This window comes from Chiroxiphia lanceolata, chromosome 10, assembly GCF_009829145.1.
Source record: "Chiroxiphia lanceolata isolate bChiLan1 chromosome 10, bChiLan1.pri, whole genome shotgun sequence".
Taxonomy (NCBI): domain Eukaryota; kingdom Metazoa; phylum Chordata; class Aves; order Passeriformes; family Pipridae; genus Chiroxiphia; species Chiroxiphia lanceolata.
Genome location: NC_045646.1, coordinates 19,924,051 through 19,941,720, shown reverse-complemented (window position 1 = coordinate 19,941,720; position 17,670 = coordinate 19,924,051). Strand labels below are relative to the sequence as shown.

The 17,670-nt window shown below is 37.5% G+C and overlaps 1 protein-coding gene across 1 annotated transcript in view; it reads left to right on the top strand.

Moving 5' to 3' along the window:
* Nucleotides 1-17,670, top strand: part of CLSTN2 (calsyntenin 2) — a 197,570-nt gene that overhangs the window by 105,906 nt on the left and 73,994 nt on the right. The window contains exons 2-3 of the mRNA XM_032698045.1: nucleotides 12,620-12,815; nucleotides 14,504-14,712. Of these exons, the coding sequence (XP_032553936.1) occupies nucleotides 12,655-12,815; nucleotides 14,504-14,712 (370 nt within the window). The 5' untranslated portion in view covers nucleotides 12,620-12,654. The remainder of the gene's footprint in view (nucleotides 1-12,619; nucleotides 12,816-14,503; nucleotides 14,713-17,670) is intronic.

The following is a 17,670-nucleotide window of genomic DNA, read 5'->3' as shown; positions in this document are numbered from 1 at the left end:
CACTGACAGCTATTCGATCCTCTATGTTCAAAATATGCCCCTAAAAATACTTGTAAAATTATGTTATTTAGCTCAAATATGATTATGACAGATGGCCTGGTCTTTAGGCTTTGTCACCACCTGCAGTTTCCAGTGAAGTCCCGAGGATCAGCATTTACTCAGTATATCTGGAAATGAGTTTTTCAGTAAACAAGTTTGCTAATTATGTGCAAGCAGAAGCTTGTTCCAGTTCACTCAGTGTTGAGTGCTGCAGGGTAATGGGAGAAAAACTCTAAGTGGCTATTTGTGTCATGAAAGAAAGTGGGTATGACTTTTGAGTAAAGAAAACAAACCAGTACAGAAAATACTGCTATTATTAGTAATTTCTAAAGACAACTTTGCATCATATTCAAAGAGAGAAAATACCACTTTTAAATTAAGTCAGAGTGTTCCAGAATATATGGGCATTTTCAGGGCAAAGCTAACAGTGGAGCTGTTTTCAACAAACGCCTTGACAAGCAGTTACTTAATTCCTCCTTCCAAAAACGCATTTGTGACCTAAAAATTCAGGTCTGTAAGTGTCTGTCCTAAAAACTGTGTCGACACAGAGCTTGCTTCCCAGAGCTGAGCATTTGCAAAGTAGTACTGCCACAGCCAAATTCTGCTTGGCCAGTTGTGAAGGTGTAAATGCAAATACCCCTAAATAGTGTTGAGTGGTAACCACAGAACTGGCTTTGAATTAACTGCACATCTTGATAAAATACTTTGTGTTTCCTACCAGATATATTCAAAATAATATTATCATTTACTTTAGAAACTGCAAATATAACTTGTTTCTTTACACTGTTGAGGAGCAGTTACATAGACACTATATAGATATTTATTTGCACTTTTTGCATTGCTGAAATGATTTATTATTGTGGAATTTTCATAGTGTTACATTTTTATTGCTCTATATTGCACATGTTGGGTTTTAATAGTTGCATCCTTCATTCCATTAATTTCAAATTAAACATTAAGTTGCAATGAAAGTTCAGTCATAGCTCTTACAGCATAAAAAATAAACTTTGGTCTTCACTTTCTAGAAAGAAAGTGGGGATGGAATACAGACTAAGGAGAAAAATAATTTCTCAGTAAAAACTGCATTATTATCCATAACAGCTGCTGGTAACTGTGAGATCTGGGTTCATTTCTCTACTACCAGGTTTAGTTTTATTGCACTTCAGTTAACCAAGGTTAATTTAGCCTTTAGCAATCATGGATTTTACCAGTACTCAGCAAGGCATTGCCTTTTGCCTTTGACATCAATGCAAAATTTGTAAATAATCAGTAAGATCTCGGTTGTACTTTTAACTTCAACTCTATTTTCAGTTAGTCATTTTTTTTAGTTGTTTTTTTTTTTTTTAAATATAATATCTCATAAACCAGATACAGAACGGTCCTTGGGAGTTCACATTATAAAACATTAAAAGGGTTTGCTATGCAAAGACTTATGTCTATAATTAAATTCAGACCTCTCGAAACTCCCATAGAAATCTTAACTCTTAGAGATGCAAAACATGCCAAAAGAAACAACGATTTTAAGTAATTTAAAGGAATAGGTCATAAATCCACAAATATTTCCATGTAGAGATGAAACTGAAATATGTGTCCACGGCAGGTTTGCTCCATGTTGAATTCAATTCCATTGAATTCAGTCCAGTTTTAGGGTTTTTGTCATTCCCATGTGACTCCAGGACTCCAGTTCTCCATGAGCAGCAAGTGACTTAGAGGCTGATTGGAGGCAGAAGGTGGGGGAAGGACCCTGCTACATCCCCAGGTACTGAGATGTTTACAAGATCATGTATATTTTGAGGGCAATAAGTCTAGTGATTAGAAATTCCTATAAGGTCCAAATTCATATAAAATACGAATTAAATCCAAGGATGAAATCCCAGACCCGTCATAATCTATGACAAGTGCTACATGTTTTCAGAAGGACTGGCATTCCCCTTTATGTATAAAGAAGCAAGGAAAAGTAATTTTTCTAAAATGTTTTAAAAAACAAAGGCACAAAATGCAGGTGGATCTGGTGTCATGAGCACCTCTCAGACTAACACAGCCAGAAGTGGCCAGCAAAGGGAGCAGAAATCAAAGAGAAAGAACAAAGTCAGGAAATATTTATAATGGAGCTGGTAAAAATATGGTTTATCAAAAATATAACCTTACCGAAGTAGAAGTGTTTTGTGGATGTTTTGATACTTCTGCCATTCTGCAGTGCTGATGGGGTTTTTGAGAGGACTGAATTGAAAAACTGACCTTTCTCTGAAAACAGCAATTTTGACACAGCTCAGTTTCATGGGAAGTTTCAAATAGTTTTTAATTTCACATTGGAAAAAAAAAGCTAACATCATCTTCAAAGCTGCTGAACAACCCCTGTATAGCTCCTGCTCAAGAGAAAGCACGAGGGCAACAAATAGGGTAACATCTAAGAGACAGAGCAAATAGGTGGGGGTTTTCAGTGGGTTAGATGATAAAAGGCACAAACCCTAGCATGTTGGACTCATTGTGCCTTTGAATTTACTGTTTAAATAGCAAACCTCCTTGCACTGTTGAATAATTAATGTGAATAAGATATCCCACTGTAAAATCTTAGAAGAGACAGAGCCCCTGATTTTACAATGGAGTTCTTAATGGTTGTTCTCTGTTTTTAGGCTCAGCTCAGCTGTGGTTTGTGTATCCATTAGAGCTGGTTTTGTGTCTGAGAGTATAAAAACTTAATCTAAGTTTCTATATAGGAAAAGTTATTTTATAGTACCACTAATCATACCATTACATGAAAGAGTCATGTTTGCAATCAGCCTGAGATTTACTGGAGCACAATACCCCCTACCATTTTAAATACTGTTCCACAGATCTGTGCCTCCAAAATTGTTTTGGTGGCTGGAGTCCCATCTGCATCACAGAATATGTCAGCACCTGTTACTGCTGGCAGTCCTGCCTTAAAAATCAAGGATCTTACTCAATTCTGAGTAGGTATAAGTTACTGTCTCAGAAAAATCTGAGATCTTGTACTGCTCCAGTGTCTGTGCTGTTATTAACGGAATGAAAAGCTGGAAATAAGGAACAAAACGTCAAGTAGCAGTTGCTGAAGGGCAGCTCTGGAAGTCCTGAGGTAGTCAGCTCACACAGCTCAGGTTCTCACACCACTGATGTGTCAAATATTGAGCATGACAAGGAGAAGGCAGTCCTACACAAAGCTGTGCTGGGCAGTGGATTTCTGTGTCTGAAAAACAAACTTTCTCATGAACTGTTTGTGAGTGACAAATCACTGCAAACCTTTCCTGCATAGAAATGCAGAAATTTACTGTAAGACTGAGCTGTGGTCAGTGGCTGGAGCTCACTGAGGGCTTATTGTGAGGCTCAGAGGAATAAGATCAACTGAATATATTTTTTTAGATGTAGCAATAGCAATTCTCTGTCCACATAAACTAGAGTGCAAATGATCTTCTAGTGAGATGTGCATTTACTTTTTCTTTTGATGAATTTATTATCTTCATTATGTGATTTCCATTCTGATAAAAAGCCAGGTACTGTAATTTTGGCTGTGTTACTTTTCATTTGTGGTGGTGCTTTGTAGTAGAAGCATTTGTGTCCAAAGTAACTCATCATGGCTAGAGATCCAGTCCAAATTATGAACTTAGGAGCTGGATATTTCAGATTGTTTAAAGGCAGACAAGTGGAAGTAAAAATAAATGAAAAAAAGCTGTGATCAGGAGGAACCATATGGTACTCTTGTAACAATTAAACTCAGTGCTCTACTTTGCTGCATGTCTGCAGGATGCACAGATTAAACCCTTGTGCCCAGGCTCCATGCCAAGATTAAATTAATGTTCCTAAATTTTTTATTTAATCTGCTTCTGTAAGAAGAGGCCACAGCTGAGTAAATAGATGAGTGAAAACTTGGGGATGTGTAAGGACTTTATCCCTTTCCTAACCTCTCATTTACAGTGTTCTCTCTCATGTGTTTTCATGGGCATAAGGTAAAACAGTCCTGAGACACCTAATGTATCTCTGACATATTTTACTGTGCATGTTAACAGGAAGCCAGTGAAAAGATCCAAAGTCCATACTTTCCCTTTTAACTCACTTCATAGGCTGCCAATGCCATGAAAGTTCCACAATTATTCAAGGGTACTTTGCATTGCACCTCTAATTCTTATTTTTGCAAACCCGACACGTCTGCATACACATTTCAGAGAAGATTCTCATAAAAATTCACTTTCTTGGTCCTCACTTCATTAAGAAAAGAAAAAAAATAAACAAGCACCATGTGAATGTGACAGCCTGGCTCTGGCTCAGAGCTGCTGAGCCCCATTTGCCCCCAGCCTCAGGGGACAACCATTGCTCTCAGGTGATTCCGTCACACTTCTCAATGGCATTCTGTTACCATCAACCTGATCCTTAAAATTATAAATCTGAGGGGAAAAAAAAAGAGGGAATAACTATCTCAAAATAATGGCATGCTGGAAGAGGGACACAGCTGTATTGATAACAACCAATGGTCAATCCTTTCTTTCTGCCTCACTTTTTGTAAGGCCCAAACAATAATTTCTGTTTTGGTCTACATATTTGGAATTATATTATGGTTGTTAATATTGCAGGACAACCTTAGTCCTACTTGCTTCTCCTTTGATTTGCTTGACTGATTCTGCTGTTTAAATTATGTGCTAGCCAGTCCCAAGTTGCTGCTACAGTTCCCAAGTTAGATCTAAATCAAGCCTTTTAATCAAAAGAAACAGAAAAACTAATTGATCATTCACTGTGTGCTTTGAATTAGCCAACTATGCCACCAAAACAATACCTTTAAAATTATTCAGAGGAATAATAATTTTAATAAATGCAATATTTCCAAGATTCTTTATCTCAGAAATTGTCTGCCTTGATATAGGGCCCTGGGTAAAGTAGTTTAATTAAAAAGTAAGGTTTTCTGTCAATCTGATGAGTCCTCTCTAGACTAAACAGCTGCTGATTTTCTGCTCTGAGTGTGACATGGTGCTGTTCATTTTCTTATTTATCTCTGTATATCTCACAAGGGAGACAAATCTAACAGGTCATGTAAGTGCACCTATTCTGCTGCAGGAAATATTTGTGTTAGGTTTTCCTATAGGACTGTAGGAATTCTGTAAGCAGTACATATTTGCTATCCAACATTCCTAATTCTAGATCTTTATTTTGTTTGAAAATCAAGTCACATTATACATCATTAGCTACTTTCGTGTATTTTTTTAGCATTTTAACAACTCAGTAATACTTAGTGGCTAGAAATTATTTCAAGCATTGTAATAACCTTTTTAATCTTACATGCAGAGGCCTTTAGGATACTCTGGTAAAAATAGGTCCACTTTTTTTCAAAGGATATACGCAGTAAATTGGGTCAGAGCCTCACTAGGCAAGTTATCTCCTATTTTTCTGAGTGTAGACCTCAGTAATCTAGAGGTGAAATAGCTTCATGATCCATCTTTCAGACACAAACATGGAATTAGGACAGTGGTAGCATCTGGACTTGTGTGTTTCCTGGAAGATGACTGTCTGAAGCAAAGCAATGTTTCATCTGCTGCAATCACTGGCTGCAGATGTCGCAGCCTCAAGTGAACAGCACTCACATAATGCAGGTAGTGTGTGTGAAGGCAATGACCTGTGTGTGTGTTTATGATTGTTACTGACACCTGTGAAAAAGCAGACCAGAAAATGGCCCGTTGGGAACTGGGTAATTATGCTCCATTTAGCTCCTGGAGGATGAAGTTCCTTTTAGTAATGTGCTTTTTTTTTTTACAGACTTAACTGCACGGTTGCAGGATTAATTTTTCCAGTAGTTCATTATAATGTGGTATTCTAAAAAATGCCAAGGCAAATATTTCTCAGTAGTGCCTGTGAAACTGTTAAAGAGACTGTGCTGTGCCTTACAGCATTCTTACTGAATGCAGCAGCTGTTGTGTGTGTCTGTGATACTGGGAAGCACTGCTGAATCCATGGGATGCTTGCAAACATGAAACATGAGGTTGACACTAGCCTTCCATTGCTGTAGGTGGGCATGAAGATCCACACATTGATTATAAAATATACCTTTCTGGCACTGTTCTTAAAATCATGTTTCCTTGTTTGTTTTTTTTTTTAACTCTCTTGAATCTTGCAGATTTCAGAAAAAAGAAAAGATTAAGAAATGTTTGAAATTATTTGCAATAGAATGTTAATTTGATTAATGTTGAATTTGCTTAAATTCAAGTGTTTGATTGATTGGAGGAATGAATGACAATATTTTATATTTCTATGCTTTTAGAATAGAGGGTGTTTGAGAAACGTATAGCCATTAGTTAATTAAGCACATCTTTATGTGCACAAACCTTTCTCTCCTTGTTACAATTTTTTATGATCTACCTCTATGTTTTTTGCAGTTTTCAAATAAACATATATCAGTTCTCCATCATTTAAGCTGGAGTGCCAGGATCTCTAGTGTGATGTGCAGATCTGAGTGTGATGTGTTATACATCTAAGGGGGGGGGGGTATTCCAACAGAGCAATGTCATCACTATAGTCAAAGTGTGTCCATAAAAATTACACTTAAACAAGATGTATGTGAACAAAATTGTAAAGTAGGTTTTTTAGGTGCTTTGCTGCTGAGTGTCTTCATGACCTAAAGTGATTTCCTTGGGAAACTTATTGTGGAGCCAGGAGGAAACCCAGATAACACTGCTACTCACAGAACTACTTTTTTATCCTGAGAAATGAGTCCCTGCTTCAGCATAAGAATGAAGTCTGGTTCATTTGGTGTGAGCTTATGGCAACAATGAATCACTTGAAGTGCAAGTGCAGTCTCTCCCTTTTTCCAGTTTCAAATCCAGAGAACAGGAAGGGTAGCAGTGGATTTATGCTCTTGCTTTGCAGAGCATGTTGCCCATAAAATTAGATATGAGGAAACAATAATTTTTGGTATTATATTAAGGTATGAATGCCTCCCTCTGTTTACGATTTCAGTATTGCTTGCTGGATTTTAGTATTTCAGCATGAGTTTAATAGCATAGACTTCAATGAGCTGGAAAAGCATATACAGTAGTTACTACCCCACTTAAATTTTTTTCCTATCCTTAAAGATATTTTACATCTCTAATCATTATTTTGCCTCCTTTTCCCAAAGAACTGCTCTTTCCTCCTTTAAAAGGTAACCTGTGTTCTGTAATTATTTAAACAGAAGCTAGAACTTGTGATAGAAAAACTTGTCAGAGCAGTAAAGCTTCCCAGTGGCACAGAGACACTCAAAAGGTCGTCTGCTCTGCACTGCAGGAGATATTTGCAGGATTCCAGCAGAGAAACTGGTGTTCAGCTGTTATCCTGGAAGGATGGATTCAAAAACCAGAGAAACAGCAACCCCTAAACAAAGTTATTGGGAAACCTGACATTGACTGAACGCAGTGGGTCCCTGCTGCATTTCTGAGAAAACAGACATCAATTTGAATAGTGCCCTGAGTGCATTGCTTGTTTGCAGGCTTCCATCCAACTGCCAAGAGAGATCTTTAATGGCAGATTTTCAAAGAATGGTGTGCCTGTGTTTGAATGTCCATCTGTATGTGGAGGGAGATGTAAAGCATTAAAGATTGAACTTTGATTCGTACTCGGAGTACTTCAGTTTCATTGACAAACTTTCAGTTATAGCAAGAGGAAAGTCAGACCACAAGCAAGTTTATACCTTGTATAAAATTCTTGGAAGCCTAATGGTGGCATGTAGTATATGAATAAGATTCATTAGTGATGATTGTCAAATGCCTCTGTTATGACATGATGGATCCCCATATCTGAATTAAGTTCTTGAAGGACACACATAAGAAACAGCAGTGTTGCTATCACTCACATGCAAAACTTTAGAGGTCACAGTAACACCTTGGTCATGGCATTCCTGTCCTTTCTGGAATTGAAACTTGATGTGCATCTGTCCTGAACAGAGTATTTGTCTCTTCCAAGGTTTGAGTGGATTTTATGGCTTTAATTCTTAGGCACTTTGGGATCTTTTGGGGACTCTGTGCTTACCTTAGGAAGTATAAGGCTGCAACCTTTGTTCTAAGTAAACTGTCATCTATGTTGACTTGTGTATCTGAGAAAAACACACATGGAAATATAATAAAAGGCTAGAGAGTAACAAAATCAGAACAGGATTTGAATGTAAATGAGTAATTTTGTCAGCAGTGAACTAATGAAGTTTAGGTTTCCTGCAGGTTTGAGCTTCATGTTTGATTTACTGGTACCTAAAAGGTATAAGATAGAATTGAAGCTTTTTCTCGTGTCGAACTTTTAGAATGTTTTTCTGTGCTCTGCTTGCTGTTTAGTGAGATGTGACCCCTACACAAATTCTGTAGCATCTCTGGATTGTGGAGCTGCATAATTTCATAGCATTTGAGGGAAACAACTCATCTGTTTGAAATGTAGCTGGAACTAACAAATGGTTTCAGGAACAAATACATGTGTGTACATTCACATAAACATGTCCTGAACACAACAGTGTGTGAACTCTGTTCCATGGGCAGTCATATGATTGTCTAAGCATCTAATTAAGAATTATTAAGGTTGGAAAGACCTTTAAGATCATTGAGCCCAACCATTAACCCAGCACTGCCAAGCCCACCACTAACTCATGTCACCAAGTGCCACATCTACATGTCTTTTAAATAGCTCCAGGGATGGTGACTCCACCACTGCCCTGGGCAGCCTCTTCCAGTGCCTGACCCACCCTTTTGGTGAAAAATTTTTTCCTAATATCCAATCTAAACCTTCCTTGGTGAGCCTTGAGTCTGTGTAGTTCCTAAAGGAGTAACATGGGGAATTTTTATTTCTACTGAAAGAAGCATGAGTTTCCATGTGTTTTGTATAAAAGGCAGTAATTTCTAATGCAATTTTATTGATTAAGGCTTATAATCACTAAATCTTGCATGTGAATGTGACTCAATGGGAAGCACTGTCTTTATCAATTTCCAAACAGTGGATAAATTTGTTAGTTGTGTTTCAGAAATTATGAACTGTCAGTAGGTTTTTTCAGGCTATTATAATTTATACAGAGGAAATGATATAATTATTGTCTCTGCAGTAGTAACGTGTGGATCTCTACCAAGGCTTCCAACCTAAAACAATGAAGATTTCAAAATTAATAGATTCTTATGGCTAATTTTAGTCTGAATGATTTGAAGAAAAAAACATGTCCAGAATTTAGTTAAAACATATTAAAATGAAACAACCCTCAGCAGAGTTCAGCCTTGCACCCAGAAGATTTTATGGGAAGCAACTGGAAACCCACAGGATATACATCCTGTCCATGGAAGAAGGGAGTCCTTGTACCCTGGACACAATTGCTATAGGACTTCATGAATGTGCCTCTACCTTTATGTGATATCATCAACTTATCCTTTTTTTAGCAACTCACTGCCACCACTGTTTTTATGATCACAAAATTCTATATCGACCTCTTCCCAAACCCATTCAAGTGAAATGAAGATTAAAGTGCATTATTTTGCTGTGTTGTCTGTTGTGAGAGAAAGAGTGTCCCAGTTTGCACTCTAATTATTCCAGCCTTGCAAAGGAGAAGAAAGGAAGGTGGTGCCAAAGTCCTGACTGTAGTTGGACTGGAACTTAAGTGGTGAGTCTGAATGAGAAACCCTGTGTCCTTTTCCTCCAGTGAATTATACAACCACACTTACCTGAGAACACATTAAATAAGATAAGCTTGGCACAGTTCCCATTGGCATTGTATAGGTCTGGGGTTAGCTCAGCTGGGTTGAAATAAAGCCATTAACAATGAGAAATAGTACCTGTTTTATTTTAAAGACACTATTTGTAATGCCTAGTAGTAGTAGTAGTTCTATATATCTGTCAATGTGTGTGTCTTGCAGTATAAAGGTGGACCTCATTTAATTTTCTGCTTTGTTAAAACTCTGTTATCATTTCCATTTGCAATATAGTCATTAAGACACCTTTTAAAAAGCATTATGAATCTATACATTTTCATTTTTCAACAGTTAACTCATTTCTTTGGAAGCAGCAGTAGAATCCTTCTTTTGAAAAAAAAAATTACCTAGTTTTTAAAAACATTTACAGTTGTTTTCATATTAATAGGTTGCTGTAGCCACATTCTGGAAGTGTATGTGGGCTTTTTGTAGTGTGTTTACAAATATCTCACCATATCCAGGCAGCTGTCGTTATTTTATATTTGGCAAGTGGGGATATAAAGATAACATTAGAGTTTTATATAAAGCTGGAGTGTCTAGAATAGGAGCAGGATATAAAGACTTCTAAAATATTTGCTGAGAACTAATTGGAACGTGTGCTGCTTCTATGATTGCTTTGCATCAGGCCTCTGTATTTGGAGAGGAAAAAATGATAAATGTTCAGATTAGGGCTGAGAGAACTTTTTTCTGCCCTGAGCTATTTCTGTTTTTTAAGAACAGTGGCTTGGATGTCTGCAAATGCTGTATTGTTTGCAATCAAACAGTGAATCGATAAAATAATAAACACAAAACACTGAAGTTAGGATTTCTCTTGGTGAATTGTGCATCTGAGGAAAAGTTTATTAAGAAACTACAAAGGCCAGTTTTATAGAACATAAAAAATAGTATTTTCCAGTAGCCTTCCTGCATTTACACTGGTGGTTTTTGTATTCAGTTAAAATAAAACTGAAATCCCCAACATTATTTTAGATGAATGCTTCATTTTGAAGTTACAAAGAAACTTGGATAATTTTTTCGAAGGTGTGTGTGACAACACTGAGATTTAAACTCCGTGATCAGTGCCCACAATTAAAGCTGAACAAATTGCTTCACTTCAGCCCTCTCTTAATCATATGCTTTGATTCCTGTGCACAGTTCATAAACATTTTGGAGCCTGCTTTTATGGATAAGCAAAGTATTAGTCTTTTTCACAGTCTGATTCTCAGGGTAAGATCCATTCCTTCTTCTGTGGCCCAAATATTTGGGCTCATTGAGGGTAAACAAGAGGGAGCCTGGAAAAGAGCACATCTTTTGTCTATCCTGGGAAACCACGTGGCTCTTTCATGCCCCTTGAGTGAGGGGTTGGAACAAGCAAATATCCAAGAAAATACTTAATGTACTTTACCTCATAATTGCTAAAACAACTGTGTTCTGGTCCTGTAAAGACATTCACAGGATTGATTGCAACTGGAAAGCATGGGATTTGTCTGCCTAAATGTCAGTATATGACTGAGCAAAGCTTCAACTCCTGTTATAATAAAGGGAAACCTATGTGATGGCAGTTGAGGGAATATCCTAAAAAGCCTGTGTTTATACTCTGAATGTACCTAATCCCCACCCTCCCTCAACACATACCTTTGCCATTTTTCTTTATCACACATAATAGGAATTATGAACTCCAGCACCTTATTATAAAGTCACTGTCTACTCTCTTCTACAAAAATAAACAATATATTATAATAGAAATAGAGAAAGAGGAGCCAGGCCTGAATTAGAGGTCACAGATTCGGAGTTAATTTAGAATTTGGCAGTTGACTTAGATATGATTGGCAAGGAGATTTCTAGAAGGCTGCAACTGTAAATTGGAAATAAATGGAAAAGGATTGTGTGAGTGGGAGACAGCTTTGAATCTATAATGCATGTCCCGAGCCTGACTTGCTCATAAAAGAGCATGTGTTTAATGTGTCATAAAAATATTTAAGTCACATTGGTCTTTGTATAAATATTTCATTTTTAAAGTTGAATTCTGGAGTGGTTAAAAATGAACTCAGTGTGCATCTCCTTCCTATCAGTATGAAGGATAAAAAAAGGATCACCAGAAACTGGGTCTTTTTTCCTCTTCCAGACTCATATTCTCACAAGATTCTTTATGTTGTCTTTTGCGTCCAAATCAATTTTTTTTACTCTTTGCAGTATCATCTGTTTTGTTATGTAGTATTCCTCTGAGAGAAGCTATGGATCCATTATATTAGGAGGCAGTTTGGAGGTAGAGTGAGTTGCTGCCAAGAAGGCATTCATGTATGAGCGTGTGAATGTGGGTGGGTGACTGAGATGTCCAAAAGGGACACTCGTCTGTGTTCCTTCAGCTACTTCTGTTCCAAAGATGATGTATATCTGTAAATAGAGCGAGATATATTCTGAATGTGCCCATGTTCTGCACCATTAGTTTTTTCACTGTTGGGAAACTAATCTGCAAGAATCTGAACATCTGCTACCACCTGCCAGCTCAAGTGGCTCAAAGAAGGTGTGACAACAGTTTAAAAAAAGGCTACCTCTAAAACATGATCTTATTTTCTTTTTCCTGTTTTATTTAACTAAATACAGTCTCTTAATTTAGCTCAAAAATAATGTAGCTCGGCATTGCTGTTAGTACCATGTGGAATGGTCTCTAGGACTTTAGGAAACCATTTAGTAATGACAGAGGGAGAGGGGAGTGCCTGAGCTGCACTCTCCACATCACGCTGTACAAGCACATGGTTAATGAACCCTTTGGACGTATTATAAACCGATGTCTGAGTCTGTATTTTCCCCATCTACAGCAGCATGTGAAATACAGCTGAACTTCTCAAGTGTCACCCCAGTGCATAAGACTTAGACCCCCCCCAGTTATGACTGTTTTATGCTATTCCTCACAGGTGAAATATGTGCTTTTAAAATCCATGGACAAGAAATGCCCTTTGAAGCTGTTGTGCTGAACAAGACATCTGGAGAAGGTCGTCTTCGAGCAAAGAGTCCTATTGACTGTGAGCTGCAGAAGGAATACACATTCATCATCCAGGCCTATGACTGTGGATCAGGACCAAGTGGAACCAACTGGAAGAAATCTCACAAGTGAGTGAAAATGAGGAGAAATTTTTTTTTTTTTGCTTAGGCATACGTTTGCTCTGTAGTATATTGAAGGGCTCCTTTTCATGTTGTTGTCAGGTAGAAAGCAAATATAACAAAGATGAAACATTGTTGCAATATCCATCCATTTTTCTATTCCTTTTTTCTTTTAGAAAATCTTTTTCTTTTTTGCTTGCTGCAGTTTGACCCATTCTACAATGGTTCCAGTTAAAGCTTTCAATAGAATTCCTGTTCAAGTGGAGAAATGCATCTCAGGTTTTTTTCCATTCTTGCTTTCATGTTAAATACATTGACTAAACAGATCATCCAGGAAAAGAAGCTGGCTTTTAACTGATAATTAGAAATTTTGAATAGGTTTTCTCTCTGGTTCATCTCACTTCAAAAGGTAAGAACAGATAAATGACCCTCTTCTTTTAGTATATGTATGTCTCTGAGCTGCAGCAGTGTTGCATTTGGACAGTGTGTTTCTGACCTCAGCTTTTGGACAGCAAGTCTCAGAGGAACTTAAATCCTCTGAAAGAAAGGTGTATGGAAGGTCAGTAGGTGGTACTTTTTGTTCTGGAGCCAGTTCTCTGCATAAGCTTAAGTGGTACAGGGCCTTCTTTTTCCCTTTTCATTCATGGAACCAATCTCCAGACCATTTGTCATTAAAGATGAATTTAACTTACATGTAGATGTATAAGTGCTGTACAAATTGTTCATTTTGCTGAGAGCCATTTAAGTAAATGATTTATAGTAATCATTCTTCCTTTTCCTGATCCAGGACACATGACAATTAAAAATTTAATTAGGTCTCTAATGCATGCTGAAGTTTTTCAGGATATTTAAAAAGAATGCACATTTAGAAGGAAGCCTGCAATATCAAATAACTACCAAATCACAGAAACAGGTTTTACTTTGTAGTATTAAGTTTTATCACGTTTCCCTCTCTCATGTCAGTAACAAGCTGGTACATTCCACTTGTGGAAAATTTGGGTCTAATCTCAACTAACTGAAATGTGGCCCATCAACACCAGACTTTGTTACCCTTTCTTGTAATGTTTTTTACAGTAAACCCCACACTAAGCTACACTCCACATTAGCTACACTAATGGCTCTGCCCCTGATCTTGAAAGTCCTTTCACTTCTCTGTCCCTCTGTTACTCTGCCTATCAAACTAGAGAGCAAATTTTTTCAAAGCAAGGCCTTTAGAGTTTACTCATTAAATACTAAAGACCTCGATGGGTTACATGTACAGTGTTGTAACTAATTAAAGGATTAGATAATTATAATCAGCAGAAGAAGCCTTATTTAATAGGAAAAATGTTCATAAACTGGCCATTTTTAGGCAGTGAATATGCAAGACTACTGTAATTTTCTTTCTCTCTCTTTGCTCATTTTACACTGTAATGGTATCATTGACTTCATTTTAAGAGACAGAGTGATTTTAATAGGGAGCACCATGAAGTCCTCTCCCTACAAGCAGTGGCAATAGACTTTTACTTAGTGCCACATTAAGGTACTAAATTGGGTAAATTAAACATAGAAATTCAGTAATATCTCATTTTAATAGGTACTTACAGAGTTTTCTAGATATGTTTTGTTAGTCTTTTCAAGTGTTTTCAGAAGAAACTGTTAGTGAGGTGCCATGATAAATTAATTTTTCTCTTTGATGTCTTATTTACTTATTCTAGGGCAGTAGTCCACATCCAGGTAAAGGATGTCAATGAGTTTTCACCAGCATTCAAGGAGAGCGTGTACAAAGCCACTGTGACAGAGGGGAAGATCTATGACAGCATCCTGCAGGTGGAGGCCATAGATGAGGACTGTTCCCCCCAGTACAGCCAGATCTGCAACTATGAGATTGTCACAACAGATGTTCCCTTTGCCATCGACAGGAATGGTGAGTGTGGAGAATGAACAGTCCTTAGTTCTGGGACAGAGAGCAACGCTTTCTGTAGATGGTATAATTGCCTGTTGATACTACCTGGGAACCTGGCTTGAGTGTTAACTCAGGAGAGTAATCCTGTACTCATCACTGAGAATGAAGGAATTGTTACACTGGGAAATTCCAGCCCTTTTAGGTAAGGTTTAGGCATAAAGCAGCACAGAAATTTACTGTGGAAATTAAACCACCTGTTTTAGACGAGCAGTACGTTCCTCTGTCACTCAGTCTGTCCTCTTAATTGTCTCAGGTCTAGTTTCTCATCCAAGTGATGGCATTTTCTAATGTAGCATGTAGTCCTACCTGACAGGGTTTATTCACTGGATTCTAGCTAGCCCCATTCCTCTGAGCTGTCTGGAGCAGACCCAGAATATAGAATTGACAATATTCAAGATGCATTTATTGATTGTTAAAATTTTAGGGTTGTGGGTCCACAGATGTGGCCATTTGTGGGGCTTCCTGAAGCAGGTCCATTTTTCTGCAGTATAGAAGAAAATGTGCTTTGCAGAACTAGTCCCATTTTTCGTGGGTTTTGGTTTTAGTTGTTTTTCTAATATATGCAGTATTATATAGAAAATAATAAACCATATAAAGTTTTCCACATTCAGCAGTTTTTGAGCTTGATGGCCCTCTATGTCAGCTTCCTGCTTTCCCCAGCCCACTTCTCACCAGAGAGCAGCACAGAACATGACACTGTGTTTGGGAGTGGTGGCTGGGTTCCATAAAAAGTGTGTGGAACATCTTCCCTCCCATTCTCCACTTGCTTCAGACAACACAAAATAGTTTCCTTGGAACAAGCACCCTGTGTGCATACCTACCAGTGCTCTGATTTATCTTCCCTAGCAGAAGCATTTAATCCATGTTATATGTAAGAAAAGAGCACTGTTTGGAAGTTAAATCTGATTTTTGGCCAAATTGGAAATTGAAAGCATGCATGGAGCTCCTGTTTTCTCTGAGCAGACATTTTAACGTTGGGATTTTTTATAAAAGCTCTTTACCCTGTTCAAAAATTATTCATCTCTATTTGTGCAGTTCTTGCACAATGAGCAGCTGAGCATCACAAGGTAATAACCTGTTGGCATCAATAAATTGTAATGACATTGGGGAAAATGTTATTATACACTGGGAGGCAAGTATACGATATAGGAGGTATAATCATGATGAGTATGTTTGTGTTTGAGTAAAAGAGGTCATCTGGCACAGTAATCTTTTGCCAGAGAATTGCACAAAGGATTTTTTACAGGAAGGGGGCATTTGGAAATGAGCAATTCCCTAGAAGCTTTTCCTCTCTGTGGACTTTTTTCTACCTGTGAGATTTCCCATTTTGTCATATAAGGAAGTTCTCCATGTTTCTGTTTGAAACTATTATTTTTCCAGAGCTCCATGGGATTTGCCTCCTGTGGGGCTGGGTACTTACACAAGTTTCATAATTTCGTACCAGGTTTGTGACAGATATCATGGATAAATAATACACTAAAATTAGCAGGATACAGAGTAGGTATTTCTACTGCTTGTGCTTTTTCAGCTGCTATCACACAGTGCAGCTGCCTCAGGAGTGATCATGGGTTTTTTTACAGTCAGAGGCATGATCAAAAGCATGTGAAATGTCAGGAATCCTTGGTTACATCTTCGTCCTCATGTGCCTGGGACCTGCTTTTCAGCAAAGGCAATGAGAAAATCATTGATTTAAACATGACTTTAAAGCCTACAGTGAATAATTGGTATAAGGTTGTAATACTTGCAGTTTCTTGGCCATGAATTCAATTAATATTTTTTGATCTATTTGTTCACTAAAAGAACAGCGCTGCCACAACCAACAGTAATTGCAGTCTAATTTGCAAATTTTTAAGATAATGGTAATTGCTTAAACCTACTGGGATTAGAGACAGAGTTAGAATAGATGGTTACACTTTTATTTTGTGACAGAAATACGTTGCTTAGTTCCAACACATTTCACTGCTGAGAATGTCTCTCTGTGGCAGCTGATATAAACTTTCTCTGGTGCAAATTCTTTGGCAATGTGCCCATTTTTTTCCCCTACAGGATGGCTAAAATAGGTGTATGAAATGCCTGGGGCTGCCTGCTAATACTGTGCTAATTAGGATTCTTGTTAATAGTTTTTTTTACCCATTGTGAACTACAAATCTGGGTTCTTGTGTCTTCTGCAGGTTATAATTTTTTCTGCTTTCTAGTAATGTAAGTGTGGAATTTCATTGCCTGGCAAGAGTATAACCAGATGCCTACAATAAAACCTAAACATTGCAGGGGGCTCAAAAAGAAGGGGTGAGGTGGGTGTGGTGGGTGGTGGTGAGGAAAACATGCCATTGTCTGTCCCAAATGGTGGATTTTTTTACCACCAACATATGAAACGAACCAAAAACACAGGTCTGTAGAAAGATGAACATGCTATTCCATCAGCTTTTTTTATTTTGGCAGATCATTGTCTTTTTTGACAGAACTTATTTTTTGTATCTACTTCCATGCATGGAGCATTTCATTGTCTTGAAAATTTATATTACACATCCTAAGCCTTTGTAAGTTAGGCAGCAAAAGGCATGTAATATAAAGCTTCCCATTTGCATTTGGCAACTCTGACCCTTGGTATGTGATTTCCTTGTGAATAAAATTACACTGTGTTATGAAACCATAGCACTAATAAAATTGACTCTTGTATATGATGAGCCTAACTTGGAGGGTAATGAACTCTTAGGCATAAAATACAATCATGTAAAGGCAGAGGACAAATTTATGCTTTGCTATGCAAAGAACTGGGCCTAAAGGTGTAAGTTATAATATGTTTTAAAGTACTATTGCATGTAGATTGGTGTAGTTTTCTTCTTGACAGAGAGTCCCAATCATCATTTCAGTTATTCTATCAATTTTGTGTAGGCTTTTTTCAGGTGACAGAAAAATTAA